Source organism: Panthera uncia, chromosome B4, assembly GCF_023721935.1.
Source record: "Panthera uncia isolate 11264 chromosome B4, Puncia_PCG_1.0, whole genome shotgun sequence".
NCBI classification, from domain to species: Eukaryota; Metazoa; Chordata; class Mammalia; order Carnivora; family Felidae; genus Panthera; species Panthera uncia.
In genome coordinates this window covers 133,557,401-133,573,789 of record NC_064809.1, presented here as the reverse complement: position 1 = coordinate 133,573,789, position 16,389 = coordinate 133,557,401, and the positions used below count along the sequence as shown (strand labels likewise).

At 61.3% G+C, this 16,389-nt stretch overlaps 1 protein-coding gene across 2 annotated transcripts in view; it reads left to right on the top strand.

Moving 5' to 3' along the window:
- Nucleotides 1-4,019: 4,019 nt before the first annotated feature.
- Nucleotides 4,020-16,389, top strand: part of SHISAL1 (shisa like 1) — a 48,173-nt gene continuing 35,803 nt past the window's right edge. For both annotated transcript variants that reach the window (XM_049626525.1, XM_049626524.1), the window contains exons 1-2: nucleotides 4,020-6,125; nucleotides 9,822-10,035. In XM_049626525.1, the coding sequence (XP_049482482.1) occupies nucleotides 5,879-6,125; nucleotides 9,822-10,035 (461 nt within the window). In that variant the 5' untranslated portion in view covers nucleotides 4,020-5,878. The remainder of the gene's footprint in view (nucleotides 6,126-9,821; nucleotides 10,036-16,389) is intronic.

Here is a 16,389-nt window from a genome sequence, read left to right as displayed (position 1 = left end):
GGAGATTCCGGGCTCGGGTGGCCAGGTCCCAGGGGCGAGGCCTGCGTTCCCATGGTCCCCTCTCCTGGTTTGCAGTCAAGGCAGGGCACCAAGCACACAGGCAGCACGGTCCTGTCCACGCTGGTGACGGGGGACCCCCCCGTGACAATCCTGAGGCAGGGGCAAGGCCGGAGTTTCAGGAACCCACCCAGGGGAGTGAGAGAGTCCGGGGGAGAAAACCTTCCTGGGAGATGGACGCCCCAGCCGAGCCTTGAAAGCTGGGCCGGAGTTGTCCGGCTGTAGGAGAGGGGAAGGGTGTCCCAGGCGTGGGGGGGAACAGCATGTGCAAAGGCCCAGCGGAGAGGGCTGACACTCGACGAGCAGAGAGAGTAGGAGGTGGGAGCAAGGCCCAGACCGTGCAGGGCCTCAGGAGTGAGCGTAGACTTGAGCCCCGGGGCTGGCAGGACTCCCGAGGAGGAGCGCTGCTGGTCCGATGGGTCCAATGGGCCCACCAGGACCTGGATGGCTGTGCGAGGCTGGGACGGAGGCAGCCTGCCGTTCACCGGCTCTGTGTCGGGCGCTCTGATGAATCACCTCACTCCATTGTCACAAGGGTCCTGTGGATTAGATACTATTTTTATCCCCATTCTAGGTCCCAAGAGACCGGGGAGCCTTGTCCCAGGCCACTTGGGGTGTGGTTACAAAGGCGGAGCCAGGACTTGGCCCCAGACGGTGTGGTCCAAGCTCTGGCACCCAACTTCCAGGCCACGCTGCCCTTGACCCCGTCCGGACGGGAGGAGGCGCTTGGCCACGTCCAGTGGGGGAGGGTGGGGTGGCCTGAAAAGGGGCCGGTGGACGCCCAGAGAGGATGTGGCATCTCCGGGCGCCCGGCCTGGGGTGGCTTTGGCAACCCCGTCAGCACAGCCCCCAGGCCCTGCCCCTCGTCCCTCCCTCGCCCAGCCTGGCTGATGAGAAAACAGATCGCTTGTTGTTCCCGGGGGGACTTCATTCACCCTCCTCAGCTCTGTTTCTCGCCACATGCCCTCCTTCCTCTCCTCTCCAGCCTCGCCAAATTCGGTGTTTAAAAATAATCCTCGAATCTGGGAACAGCAGTCCCCGGCTGACCCGAGGGGTGGACCGCAGAGAGGCATGCCCGACTCGTGATTCTGGATGCGGTCAGAGCTCAGGGGAGTCCTGCTCATCCAGAACGTTCTCCCAGTTATTTGAGTTTTATGGCTGGCCAACGAGCCATTTACCAATTTCCAAGGAGATAGAACCCAGGACAATAAATCTGATCTGTCTGTGGGAAATGGGCTCTCTCGGGGGTGCCGGGGAGGACCTGGAAACTCCTGCAGGTCTGAGATGGAGAGCAAGATATAGGCCGGGTTGTCCTCCTGTCTGAGCCGCTGAGTGGCTTACGTGACCCTGAGCCTCAGTTTCCTTCTTTCCGAACCGCGTTTGGTGATCTGCCTCTCCCGCCTGGGACAGAATTAGCTGAGATTTCGCAGTGAAAAGTCAGTGCCCGCTACTCAGGGAATGGGGGTGGGGGGGTGGCGGTGCTCAGCCAGAGAAAGCCGGACCCAGGGCCGCCCGGCGGGAGGAAGGGTGCCCGCCCTTCCCCGCAGGGTCACCTGTGGGGGTCTCAGGGGGCAGTACCTGATGGCACGACACCCCCTTTTCACCTGAACTCAGAGTCCCTGAACCCACGTCCCCCGCTGCAGACCCCGCGAAGGCTTGGGCTTTGTAAATGTGGGTCCTGTGGATCGTGTCACCCCTGGGAACAGATCAAGGAGCACAGCTGGCCACCGAGGCCACGGACCTTCCAAAGCCACTTTCTGACCCAGCCGGGGACGGCTTCTGAGTTTTGCTGTCTCGTTAGAAATGGAATTTTTATGTAACTTCCCGCGTGACGGCGATGGGTGTTTCTTCCTCCACAGACTCAGCCTTCGGTTCTGGCACCTGAGCTGCCCCCAGCACCCGGGGAGGTAGGGCAGTGCCCCCTCCGTGGGCCCCCGCGCCCCCACCCACAAGGCTGTGACTTCCGCTGCCCCCTCCCATCCCCCTGCCTTGACTCATGCCCAGGCAGCCCCCGGGGTGGGGGTGGGGAGCACAGCCGGGCCGTGGAGTCTGAGCAGACCGGTTCTGGACGGGGGACAGATGTGACCGCAGTGCGTCCTGGGCCCACACGCCCGCAGTATGCTGGCCCCAAGGCCACTCTTGCTTCAGAACCCCTCTCCCCGCCCGTCCCAGGCAGGCCTGACAGCCCGAGGCCGGTGTTGGCCAGACTCTGGAGCCCAGGCTCCGTGGCCGTGGCCCCCAGCTGGCAGGGCCCCGGCCCAGGACCCTCATGGCCTGATGGAAGAGAGCATGGGGACCGGTCACAGAAGGTAGAGCTCCTGGGCGTCCGTGCCTGGCCCCACGCCCTCTTCCCTGTCCCTGGAACCCGGCTCGGACCCTGTTCCAGAGTGGGGGTTAGTGAGCGGGTATCGAGAGAACAGGTGGATGAAGAAACGTGTTAACGCTTTGATGAGAGAAGTGATGGCACACGAGCGGTCCCTCTGGAGGGACAAACTTCTCCCAGCTGATGGGGTCAAGGCAGGCCTCCTGGAGCAACTTCTAGGGTGGCACAGGATTTGGGCTCCCAGGAGTGAGAGGAGGACACAGCCCCCCCCACCCCAGGATATGGAGGGCTGTGTAGGGGCAGGCTTGGCAGGGGGGAGTGCAAGGCAGAGGTGGAACCCCCCACCCTTCCCCAACCCCGGGATTCATTCAACAAACCCACCGGCCCTTGGACTGGAGTCCTGGCTCCCAAACTGGGGCCGCCCCATCCTACAAGGGCCAGGGCCCGGGAGTCTGGAGACCCGTGTCAGCCCTCCGTGGGCCTCGGCTTGCTCACCTACAGAATGGAGCCATGGAGGGGCTGTGTCAGGGGACCTGTCACTCCCCACCCCCGCGGTGCCTTTTCCCGGATAGATCCTTGGGTTTCCTAAGTGCAGATCCTTGCTAAGCACTTTGAAATGCTTTAATCTCCTTCATCCTCCCAGGAGGGCCCTGAGGGAGGCGGGGAGGAGGCCCAGGCTCAGAGCAATTAAGCAGCTTACAGCCCGTGGTGTTCCGGTGGGCGGTGGGCGCAGAGAGGCCCGCAGGAGAGGTGGGGGGGCCCTTCCCCAGGGGCTGACGCCACGTCAGCCTGAGTCACCACCCCATGAAGGTGTTTCAGCTCTGTCTTGCACTCACGCCATCCCCCATTGGCTCACGTTCTAGAAGAACAACACCCGGCAGCCTCGGTCCACCCCGCTGCCCGCGCTCCGGGTGAGAGGGAGGCCCGAGTGGCCGGCCGGGCCCAGCCGTCTGCTCCCCGCGTTTGGCCTGGAGTCCGGTCCTGTCTCCTCCCTGCCAGGTGTCCAGCCTCTGGGTTTCCCAGGGCGGCTTCCCGCTCTGCCTGCCACCAGTCAGTGGGACTCAGGGCCTCCTCGGACCCCAGCTGGTGCCCCTGTGCCCTCCCTGATGGGGTGGTGAGCTCCGGAGGGCGAGGACAAACCAGCTGTGGTGGCCCCGGGCGCGGGCCCAGAGCAGGTGCCCCAGGACAGTCTGGGGTGGGGAGGGGTGCGGGTCGGAGGGCCATTCCTGTGGACTGCACCCTGCCCTTCCCGGTCCCCTCTTCCAGAACTGTGTTTTCTGGCAGCGAATCTCTACGGCGTGTGCCCTGCTCGCAGACCTTCCCCCGGGAGGTGGAGGGCTCCACCAAATGCGGAGACAGGATCGCACGGACAGCAGAACCAGGATGGAGGGCGCGAGGGCCCCCAAAAACCTGGGGGTACAGCCTGGCCGGGAGGGCGCGCGGGGTCTCCGCGGGGCGGGGAGGGGGCTGGCCAGGCCTTGTCCATCCTCACTTTGGGTACGGCTCCCAGGTGAGCGCCCCTCACACCTCAGTGCGGATCCCAGCCCCTCCCGGGGCGATTCCCACGGGAGGGTCCGTGGCAGGGTCCCGGGGCCACCGGAAAAAGCCCCACACACCGAGCGCTCTCACGACGGAAGCGTGTGCCCTCACAACCTGGAGGCCAGACATCAAGGGGTGGGCAGAGCTGGATCCTTCCGGGCGGCCCCAGGGAGCGTCCGCGAGGCTCTCCCCAAGCTTCTGGAGGTTTGCCGGCCATCTCTGGGGTTCATTGGCTTGTGGATGCAGCACCCCGGCCTCTGCCTGCGACTTCGCATGGCCTCCCTTCTGGGCATGTCTCTGTCCAAATTTCCCCTTCTTAGAAGGTCACCAGTCATGCTGGATGGGGGTCCAGGGTGGCCTCACCTTAGCTACGTCTGCAAGAATTCTATTCTAAATGAGCGTCCGTTCTGAGGTGCGGGGCTCTTAGGACTGCAGCCTAAGGGTCTGGGTGGACACGGATGCCACAATGGGGTGCCACGAGGGAAGAGTGCGGTGTGCAGAACCAGAACGTGGCGCCTGTGAGGTGCTCAGCAGATTGATCCCCATCCCGAGTCCCTACACCTCCCCGCAGCCACACGCGGCTTACAGCCCCCTGGGACTCAGGTTCAGCCGCGCCGTTGACCCAGAGTTTCTCCTTTCCCGCAGCCTCCACTCCCACACGCCTGCAGGGAGGGGGTGGTGTTGGCAAGGTTCAACACCCTGATGTGACGTGGCCACCGAGGGCCAAGGCCCTGCCTCAGGTGGCCTCCTGCTACCCGCACCCCCCGCCCCCACACGGTCTCCCGTTGGCCTCCGGGCTGCTCGCACCCCAGGGCCTTTGCACTTGCTTCTCCTTAGTCTGCAGCACGGTTCCTCCAAACGGCCACAGCCACGCTGCTCGGTCCTGCCTCCCTCGGGTCTGCCGGCCGTCGCCTCCGCCCGAGGCCCTCCCCGACCACCCTGCCTGCGCCCCCCGCACCACTCTGCATCCCTCCTCCGACCCCTGGCTTTATTCCCCCTCGTAGCTTCGTTTCTTGCGGTAAAATACTCATAACATAAACGTCACGTTTTAATGATTTTTAGCGCACCGTTCAGTGGCATCGAGCCCTTTCGCGGTCACCCCCCCCCCCATACCCAAGACCCTTTCCAGCCTCCCAGACTGAAACCCTGCCCCCATTGCACACGAACTGCCTGCTCCCCCGACCCCCAGCCCCTGGCGCCCACCGTCCTGCTCGCTGTCTCTGTGACGAGCCCGGGGACCTCATGTGAGTGGAATCCCACGGGGTTTGTCCTTTGGTGTCAGGTTCATTTCACCGAGCGCGACGTCCCCCGGGGTTGATCCGTGCTGTGGCACCGGGTCAGCATCCCCGTCCTGTGGGAGGCCGGATCCTCTCCCGCCGCGTGAATAGGCCGCCTTCTGTTTCCCCACCTACCCACCCGCGGACACCAGGGCTGTTCCGCCCGTTACCGTCGTGCCCCGTGGCCGCCGTGAACGTGAGTGTGCCAGTGTCTGTGTGCGTCCCGACCATCAGCTCCTCAGGGCGCGTCCCCCGGAGCCTCGCAGCGTTTTAAATATTCATCTGCTTGTCTGCGCTCCGTCGCTGGAAGGCACGCTGGGCGCGGCCAGAGTCCCCGCGGTTCCACTTGGCGTCTGTTTCCTCCACTGCTGTGCCCCCCGATGCCCGCAAGGTGCCGGGCTCCGGGCCGACTGGCGGAGGGGCTGATGGGAGGCACTGCCAGCGGCCCAGCGGGGAGACCCGGGTCCCGCGGGCCCCCGGAGGTGCCCCGGCCCTTGCCGACCGCCCCCGGCCCGCGCTACGTGGCCATTCTCGCCCCCCTGCGCTCCGGGCGCCGGCCCACCGGCCGCAGTCCCTTCCGCACCTGAGCCATCCGTCCGCCTTGGATCAAGTCTCATTTTGCCGTGCAAAGAAGCGGAGGTGACGGTGGCCTGGGGGGGGGGGGGGATCATTCATTCCAGAAATGAACTTGGATGGCATGGTCTCCATCAGCCCCGGCCCGGCCCCGGCTCCCAGCGCACACGCGTCCCCGCCCGTGTCCCCCCCGCCGGCCAGTGCCTGCACCCGCAGGCGAGGCGGCCCACACCCGGCCTCTCCCGGATCTCGTTACCCAGGTGGCTCTCGACGGACCGATGCAAGCCGAATGATGACCAGTTGTGGCCAGCAGTCCTTGAACGTGCTCGCTGTCCTCTCGTTGCTGATTTCTGCAGGTAGGACCTCCGTGGGTGGCCGGCGGGGAGGGGGGCGGGGGCGCAGGCGGTCCCTTCCCGGGGTCCGCGCTGGCCGGGGCCGGGGTCCGGGTGCTGGCGGGGAGGCGCCCCTTGGCCCCCGGCGTCCCCCCGCTGGTGAGGGCAGCTAAAGTTCGGTGCCCGGCAGGGGGAGCCTCCTGTGTGCTGCGCCCCACGTGCCTGCCACGGGAGCCGGGCTGAGGGCCCTCCTGGGCGTGGTGGGGTTAACGGCGGCTGCCGGCCCCGGGAGTGGTCTCCCCGCGACTTCCTACCTACCCCCCGAAAGCCAGGTCTGAAACGTCGCGGTCATCCCGTTGCACGGATGCGGAAACTGAGGCTGAGCGCCGGACTGGCTAACGGGAGGTGACGGCTAGTGCAGGGGCCGGGGTCCTGACCCGCCTCCCAGGCGTCCCCCGACGGGGCAGATGGGCTCTCGCACCCCTGTTGGCAAAGATGGGCGTAAAGCAAGCCCTCCAGCTGCCCCAAACCAGAGCTGGCCCGCTGGCGGGCTAAGCCCCGATCGGAGCAAGGCGCCAGCTCGGTCCTCCCCCTCTGTCTCCGTCCGTCCGTCTGTCTGTCTCTCTCTCTCTGTCTCCCCCTCTGTCTCTCTGTGTCTCCCTCCATCTCTGGTTCTGTCTCCGTCTGTCTCTCTGTCTCTCTCGTTCGTCCGTTCGTGCCCAGGGGCTCCGCACGCCTGGTGCTCTGGCAGAACTGTTCACACCAGCTTCCTGCCCTTGACCCTTCGTTGAGGGTCTGGTTCAGAAGGAGGCCGCGAAGGGCCCTGGGGGATGAGGGCTCCCAGGACAGCAGAGCCAAAGCCAGGCCAAGGCCCTGGGGACCAAGCTCGTCCCTGACTCCTTTTCGGTGCATTAGCTCATCGGGTCCTCCCTGCCACCCGGGAGACAGGAGGAAGATTCCTCCCCCGCCCATTTTACAGATGAGGAAACTGAGGCTCAAAGAAGGACAGTGAGCTGCCCGAGGAGACACAGTCACACTGCTGTTAGATGATGGCCGTGTTGGCCCAGACTGGTCCCCAAGACGGGGACGCGCTGTGGTCCTCGCTCTCTCCTTGGTGTCCCCTCCCCACCTGGGCTGGTTCTCCTGGTGCCTCAGGACCCACCGGCCTCCTAACAGAGTGTCCCTCTGTCCTCGGGCCCCAGGCACAGCCTGGGACCGCACTGAACCCAGAAGCCGGGAGGCACAGCCCCGTATTATCCACTCACACCTCTCTGCTCGAAGCACAGCCGATGCTCTGCTGTTTACAGAACCTCCTCGGGGACACCCGGGTGCCTCCGTCAGCTCAGGTCATGATCTCACGGTCCGTGAGTTCGGGCCCCACTTTGGGCTCTGCCCTGACTGTGTGGAGCCTGCTTGGGATTCTCCCTCTCCCTCTCTCTCTCTGTCCCCCGCCTCCCCCCGCCCACTCGCACTTTCTCTTTCAAAATAAAGACATAAACTTTTCAAAACAAAAACGAAAAACCCTCCTCAGAGCCCCCAGCCGTCCGGGACCCCGGTGGTCTCCCCTCTATGTCCGGGACCCCGGTGGTCTCCCTTCTATGTCCGGGACCCCGGTGGTCTCCCCTCTATGTCCGGGACCCCGGTGGTCTCCCCTCTATGTCCGGGACCCCGGTGGTCTCCCCTCTATGTCCGGGACCCCGGTGGTCTCCCCTCTATGTCCGGGACCCCGGTGGTCTCCCCTCTATGAGGGGAAGGAGGCACGGAGAGGCCGTGATGGCGTGGGTAACCCTGTGTGCTCCAAGATTCAGACCCAGCTGTCCCGGCCCCTAACCCTGGGCTCCGTCGGCTCTCGCACTCTGTCCCTTGGGAAGCAGGGGTGGCCTCCCCGTCTTTGCCAAACGGCAAAACAGGTGACTCTGACCATCTGTGGCGGCCGGTGGCCAGGAGGACCCTGGGGGATGCCCCGCGCCCTGCCTTACTCAGCCTCCCTCCCCACCCCATCTCTGCACAGCGGGCTCCCCTGAGACCCAGCTCAAAGACCCCCCCCCCCACCTCCCACCCCGCCCTGCCCCGCTCCGTCCCTTCCCTCCCTGAGCTTCCTCGCCTGTCTGGACGGGGACACTTCCCGCCTCTCGCCCTCACATCCAGCCGTTAGAGCGTCCTTCCTCTGGGCCAGTGGGTCCCGGACCCGCGCCCATCAGCCCCCCTGCAGGGCCTGGCCTCACCCCAGCGCTTCTCATTCAGAAGGTCCGCTGAGGGGCCTGAGGAGCTGCATTTGTGACACATCCCCAGGGGATGTAGACGCAGCAGGTCAGGGCCCAACACTTGGAGATCACCGCTCTGAGCCTCAGTCTTCTACTCTGTGCAATGGGAGTCCAGGAGATTAAACGAAACGGTGTCTGCCCCACCAAGGACGGGGCAGCCTTAGTGACCCCTGTCTCCCCGCAGGAGGGGCTTCCGTTTCCCAAGGTCGAGGCCGAGCAGGGGGCCTGGGGGGGGCTCCCCTGACTCCTGAGACGGGGGCCCACCTCCCCACCGTGACCATGCCAGCCCCACGAAAGAGGGTGCTGTACTCCGGGCACAGGATCTCACGAGGCCACCCGAGCCGGCCCCGGCACCCCAGCTCACAGAGGCCCGTCCGCCCACTGGCCCCCCAGCCCAGCTGGGACTCCCCTCCGGCAGCCCCGGGCGCGCCCAGGGAGCTGTGTGGGCCGCAGTCTGATTACCTCTAAGCAGACACAGAGCTTTGAAATGGCTGAGGAGCTTTTGCAAAACCAGAGGCTTTGTGGTTGGAGAAACGTCCTCAGCCAAAGAAGCCCCTTTCCAGCGATACAAATTAGATACAGCGATCCCTTTTATGAAGATACTAATTAAGCCGGAGACAGCAGGCTCCAGGTTTTTTTCCATTGTTATATCTGCTTAGGCTTTCGGTCCTATTTATCACCGTCGGCACGACTGGTAAATACCGGCCGGGGCCTGCAGCAGCCTCTGTGGCTGAAGAGGGGCCCCTCTCCTTGAGCTGGGGGACAGGGGGTCCAGAAGCTGGGACGGCCCTGTGACCGTGAGAGGGGGGCGGCCAAGCCAGGCTCTTGGGGACCTCCGGGTCTCGGGCACTGGTTCATTAACAACCGTGGTACAGAGGAGGCGTCGCTTCCTCCGAGAGGGCAGCCCGGTTCCTGCACCCAGGCTTCCTGGGCTTATCGACAGGCCCACCACCAGCCCACGGGGTCGGAGAGGTTCTTAAAGCCAGCGACGGGGGAGTGGAGAGGGCTGGACTTCAGACCCAGGCAGGCCTGAGCTGGATTCCCTCTACCACCCCTTACCAGCTCAGGCAGACCACTGGAGGCCGCTGAGCCTCAGTTTTTCCATCTGTAAAGTGGGAAGGCCAGGCGGGCTCAATGAGATACAGCGCGTGTCATGCAGAGCAGGCGCTCGGCGAATGTCGTGTGCAGAGCCCCGGAGGCTTAAGATGTAGCCCTGCCCGCAAGGGGCCCCCAGTCTGGGGGACACAGTGTAAGCAGGGCTGACAGCAAGGGGGGCCCGGGCCGAGACAGCAGCCCAGAGCCAGCTTCCTGGCAGAAGTGAGGCTCACGCTGGACCCCAGAGCCCTTCTGGGGAGGGAAGAGGCTGGCGACACCGCGAACCAGGCTGAGCTGGCGGACTGCCAGGGCAGCCGGGCTCGGGGAAGCACCCCACTGAGCCGGTGACTCTGTTTTCCAGTCTTGTCCGCGCACTTCCGAGTCTGTGAGCCATACACGGACCACAAAGGCCGCTATCACTTCGGCTTCCACTGCCCCCGGCTCTCGGACAACAAAACCTTCATTCTCTGCTGTCACCATAACAACACGGTTTTCAAATACTGCTGCAACGAGACAGAGTTTCAGGCGGTGATGCAGGCGAACCTCACGGCGGGGTCCGAGGGCTACACGCACAAGTGAGTACCGCGCTGGGGCCGCGGCCCCGCCCCAACACTCCGTCCCCTGGGGCGGCTGGCAGCTCACCGGACAGGATGGGTGGGCCTGGGAGGAGTCCGGGAAAGCCTTCGGGTGACGGGCGTTCTGGCCTGACTTTAGCCTTCCCTTCTGGGAAATGGGCACATCAGACCGACGGCTACCTCCCTGCCCACCTCCCCCAGCTCCCAGGGCTGCTGCAGAAGTTAGACGATGTCAAGGATGTGGAAGGCTTTGAGGCGTGGAAGGTGCTTGGGCCTGGAATCCGCGTTCGTTCCTTCCTTCCTTCCTTCCTTATTTATTTGCACGACAAATATCGATTGACAGTTCTGACCCAGAGATCCATCCCACGCAGCCCCTTTCCTTAAGGCGATTTAAACACAAGAGACCGAGGCCCAGACGGAAGGGACCGAGAGCGTAAATAAAGAAAGAGATGCCCGGCAGAAAGGCAGTGGGAGTGTGCGAGGTAAAGGCGTGCGGGATCGAAACAACATGCATTTCTCTTACCGCGAGCGGAAGAAGCGAAGCATCTTTCCACGTGTTTGAAAGCTGTTTGTGCTTTTACTGCGAGCCAGCTGTTTATGTCCTCTGCCCCGTCCCCGTTGACTTTTCTGGCTGTTCTTTCTTAGTGATTTACGGGCACTCTTTATATATGAAGGGAACGTGATGTGTTGCAAATATTTTCTCAGTGTGCCTTTGAATGTGTGATGCTTTAACCTCATGCTTAATCTTTAGCTGTTATAGAATCGCATCGGATCCCTTTCTTTTCTTTTGTGTCTTCTTCTGGGTGTTGTCTCAGACCGAGAAAGTCTTTCGTGATTCGGAGCTCATAAAAATCCCCTCATGTTTTCTTGTACTTTTTTTTATGTTTTAATTTTTTTTTTTTTTTTTACTTTCAAATCTTTGATCTGTTAGGAATTTATTGGGATGTAAGTTTTGAGGTAGGAATCCAACTTTTATTTTTTCTTTTCAGATAGGCAGCCAGCTGTCCCCACACCATTCACTGAATTGCCCATCTTCCCCCCACTGATGTAAACGCCAAAGTTCCATACTAAAATATATACATTTGAGTATCTAGACGGTGACACATTCTCATGGCTTTCACTGGTCTATCCATACACTGGCATCTCACTTTGTTAACCACTGTGGCTTTTGATATGTTTCAATGACTTCTTAGACTATTCCCCCAGCTCTTTTTTTCACATGAACTTTGGAAGTATGTTGTGTCGTCTTGCTCCCCGCTTCGAGAATCCAGGTAGCATTTTTTCCTGAGATCGTGTTGAATGCATGGGTTAATCCAAAGAGAATGGACTTTCCATGACATTGAATCCAAGAACAGAGTACAGACAGTCCCTGACTTAAGCTGATTCAACTTAGGATTTTTCAGCTTCACTAGGGTGAGCAAGCTGTGTGCGTTCGGTAGGACGCGTACTTTGAATTCGGATCCCGTCCTGGGCCAGCAACATATCGTACAAGCCTCGTTGGTAAGCCTGGATAGTGGCAGCCTTACCACTTCCGGTCGGCCAGGCAACCATGGGGCTCGACCTCCAACACACTTAACCAGCGATCTGGCCTATGTCAATCACCGTTCTGCTTTTTTCACTTTCAGAACAGCATTCGCTAAACTACGTGACGTGGTCCACACTTGATTATCACCCAAGGCTTCGCGGCAGATGATTGCCCAGCTGCAGGCTAACGGGAGTGTTCTGAGCCGTTTGAGGGCAGCTGGGCGAAGCTGCGATGTGCAGTGTGTCCTTACGATATTTTCGGCTTACAGCCGGCTTCTTGGGACATAACCGCGTCATCAGTTGAGGAAGCTCTGTATGTCTTCCCAGTTCAAATTTTCTTCCGTAGCATTTTGGAATTATCTTCATGGATATCGTATTGCATATCTTTTGCATTCATTCCTCCTTACTTCTTTTTATGCTGGATCTTTTCTTTCATTGCATCTTCCAACTGACTCTCGTTTCGATGATAAAACCTAATGGCTTCTATATAAGAATTGTAGGGGCGCCCGGGTGGCTCAGTCGGTTGAGCGTCCAGCTCTTGATTTTGGCTCAGGTCATGATCTCACCGTCATGAGATCGAGCCCCACGTTGAGCTCCTCCCTGGGTGTGGAGCCTGCTTCAAATTCTCTCTCTCCCTCTGCCCCTCCCCCACCCATGCTCACCCTCTCTCAAAATAAATACATAAAAGTATACGAATTTTATGCTCAGCTACCTTACTGAAATTCTCTTTGTAACACCTTTTCAGTTGATTCTATTACATTTCCAATTATGCTATTTGCAAACAGTGACACTTTTATCTGCTTTCCAGTTTTTGTGCCTCCATTCTTTTTCTTGTCCAATCACATTGGCTAGCACCTCTAAACCCATCTTTAGAGTGATCAGGCATTCTTCTCTTGTCCCTGATATTAATTGGGATGCTTCTAATATTTTCCCAAGGAGCCTGAGGCTGGCTGTATTTTTTCATGGTAAGGAAAAGTCCACTTGGAAGGAAGGAGGGTTTGTTGAGTGACTGTGGAACCACAGCAGAGGGGTGGAGGGGCGGTCTGAGCCCCAATCTCTCTGTCCAGCGCTGGGACTTGAATGCTTTGCTGCTGTGCCGTGATCACTCCGGGGAAATCTCTTCCCTTTGGTCAGGCGGGAGATGCAGACTTCTTGACTATCATCCAAATCTCCCTCCTCCCGCCAAGGCCGACTCCCCAGCCCTTCCTTCCTCAAATGCATGGGTGCTTCCCCTGAATATCTTGCCATCTGCTCAGGCCTTAGAATAATTCTGTGTGTGAAGTCGTTTAGCAAGTCCTGTCCATCACAAGGGCTGGAATCGAGCCTGGGATCTGACCCAAGTCTTTTATAAGACCAAAGACTGACTCCCTGAGGGAGGAGGGCAATACCAGCACTGGGGTTAGGACCCCCAAGGGCTGTCGTTGTCGGCCGAAAGCCAGACGGGAGACAGAGGCTTGGCAAGGAGAGCAGGCTTCTCCGAGGCTCTGGCGACTGGTGTCTGGAATCCTCATTTTGAAGCCCACAGGTTTCTATAATCTGCACCCTTCCACAGGATCTCACGCAGAATACCCCATCATTTCAGCACCGTGGGGCCTGCTTGCGGTGATAAAGAGTTGGGCCCTGAAATAAAGCCGTTCCCCTGGGCAGGGCTGGAACTATTGAAGAAGCCTAGCTTAGTTCTTACCCTTTAACCCCAGAAAGCATTTACGGAGCGTGTGGCACGGGGCACAGCATGTCGCCGAAGGCACCCCACGGCCCATCCTTAGCCCACGTCGCACGCGGGGAAGGTGGGCACGGAGAGGCCGTGTAACTTGCCTGCTCCGGGCAGCCGGTCAGCGATGGAATCAAGAGCCAAGGGGAGCCGTGGGGAGAGGCGGGGGGCGGGCGCGGTGGGGCACAGGTGGAGGGTAAGGGTGGAGGGGCTGTGGGCTTTCTCCTGAGGGCCGTGAGGTGCCCCGAGGGCTCTAGCTGGGTCTGTTCTCATGGATGGTGCTTGGGACAAAGACAGGACACCACAGAAGCCAGAATGGTGGCCTGGGCAAGACCGGGGCCCTGCTGAGGAGAGAGGCCAGCATCATCTAGAGATCATTAATCCAGAGCTCAGCTCAGAGGCCCCCAGGCAGTCGCCCAAGCTCAGGGACTGGGGCTCAGGGGGCTAGACCGGGGCCTTGCATCCAGGGGGAGCCTGCGGCAGAGAGGGGACAGCCCGGAGGGACGTGAAGGAGAGCCAGGTGGTAGCCACCTCGGGGACCGTCCTGCCCTCTGGGGCCCTGATCCCTTTGGGCAAGACGCCTGTGTTATTTTGTTAACAGTGGCTGCCTTCACAGCTACTCTGAGAGGAAGAAAGAAGGGGCTGGGCCCAGGCTGGTGAGGTCACCGGGTCCGGCCCCTGTCGAGGCCTGAGGGACGCCCGGGGCCCTTGTTAGGGTCACTGGTCCCTGGAAAGCCAGGACTTGTCTGATGCTGGGGAATGCACCAGATCTCAGCCAAGAGGCTGGATGTGCCAACCTCCCGGACCCGTGAGCACCCACCGCGGCCCGTCCAGGGGGACCAGGGCAGCCGTGACCCCCAGTGGGGCTTTCTGAAGATGCACGGGGTCCATTAGCAGCCATGCCTGCCTGGCACCCGCCCACCCCACCCACCCCGCTGATGAATCAGCGAGGAGGCAGGGCCGGTGACAGGGAAAAGGAGAGCACTTCTGATGACTTATTTATTTGTGTTTTTCTGGAGGAACAGAATGATTTGTTTTGGTTCTGGCTGCCTGGCAGAAAGGCAGGCAGAGCGAGGGAAGCAGCCTCGCCAAGCCCACGGCCACGGCAAGGTGCCACTTCCTGCCACGTGGGCAGGGGCCCTTGGCTTTCAGGAGATGCATGCCGCATGCCTTCCCGGGGCCGGTGGCTCAGGCTCGGGGCCCCGGGCCTGCCTTGGGGGCGTCCGCCCGGGGCCCGGGGTGGGGCGGGGCGCTCAGGATCGGTTCGGCGGTCAGCTCTGTCTGGGGACAGAGGTGGCCTGGGGCGGAGTCTTGTGCAGTGAGCGGGTGTTCCTTCACCAGGCAGGTGGGCTGCAGGAGAGGGAGCCTGGGAGAGGGACCCTCGGAAGGCACAGGGGTCCTCTAAGGCCTCCAAGGATGGAGTGGATGAATTCTGGCTCCCCACTTGGCCGCACGTGAAACCTCTCTCCCCCAGAAGCTTTCCTTTCCCCGGTGCCTGAGGACCTGGGCTCCCCGGGGCCCTGGGCCCCGTCCCGCAGGCCTTGTGTCACCGTCCAGACGCTTCCAGCTACGGAACGCAGCCCCCGAGGGCTGTCAGAAGCTTCTAGATGTTCTTGTCGGCTGTTTGACCCCCTCAAGCCCTGTTCAGCATGGAGCCTGCAGACGCACTGGCAGCCTTGTAACGACCAGAGAGGTTCTAGAATCACGATGTTCCTTCGTCAGAATACACTCTGCTGAGCCAGGGGGAGGGGAACACTTTTAAGCACTTACTGTGACGTGAGGGGCCTCACCGTAGCTCCTTTGATCCACGTGGGGGTGTTTTCTGTGAAGAGGGCCCCACCGGCCCCCTGACGCCAGGGCTGAGGCCCAGAGAGGGCGAAAACTCGCCCGGAGTCACCCGGCGCACCAGGGACGGAGCAGGGCTGGGGACAGGTGCGCCTGTCCTCCAGGCTCAGTTATGCTGAGGGAGCGGGCACCCCGTAAGTCCCCGCGGCTCAGGAATCAGAGGCCTATCCGGGGACTCCTCTTGCCTGTCCTCGTGTGGCCAAGCCCATTGCCAGCGGGGCAGGAGGGACAGTGAGCATTTTGATAGTAGTGGACTCGGCTTCGTTGGCCCAACAGGCTCCATCCCGCTGTGTGACCCCGGGCACGTCGCTTGGCCTCTCTGGGCCTAGGTCCATTGAGCGTTCCTGTGTGCCTTCATCATAGGAGCCAGCGGCCGCTGGGTCCTTTCCCCTCTAGGCCCCGTGTGATCGCACGAAGCCTCATAAACAACACCGCCACTCGAGCAGGGGTACCGTTGTCTCCACTTGACAGATGAGGAGGGTAAGGCCGTGGCCCAAGATCACGGAGGGAGAAAGGCGCATGGCTGGGCTTTGAATCCACGCGGGCCTGACCTCTCGGGCCCAGAATGCAGTCACCGGGGTTACCAGCTCGTCACACGGACCCACAGGCCGCCTCGTGAGTGGGTTCGGGGCTCAGGTAGCTTAGGTGAGGTCGGCTGGGGGCCCTGCGGCCCGTGTACCTTTCTGACCCGCTGGCCTCGGCGGGTCCTCAGCGGGGACCGCCTCTGGGGCGCTGGCGGGAGCTGCCTTCCAGCCACAGCTGGCCTCCTGCCTACGTACCTGCTCCTGTAACCAGTAGGTCCTCAGTGAGACCCCTCCAGGCTCTTGCTTGTTGTTTGGGAAACACCAAAAGAATTGGAGGCTGTAAATATCCCCAGATACACTGAAAACCTGCTCTCTGGGGTTCCGGCTGGCTTCACATCTTGCCCCACAAAACAGCCTCTGCTCTATGTCCTGCCCTTTGCAAAGCACATGCATACACACAACAAAGACCCCTGCATCTGGGTGGAATTAATGTCCAAATCGCTTTTTTTTTTAATTACGTTCAACAACAACAACAACAACCCGGAATGCTTCCAGCCGGCCAACCATGAAGAAGGCAGGCAACGAAAGGCAGGAGAGCCGCCTGGGGATGCTGTCCGTGGCCTGGGCTTTCCAGCCACCCACCGCGTCTGGCGAGGGCTCCCTGGCAGGGAAGTCCGTGAAGGTTGCGTCTCCTGTCGGTGCGCCCGTCCTTTCCCTGAGTGGGGGGGGGGGGGGGGGGGGGGGGGGGGG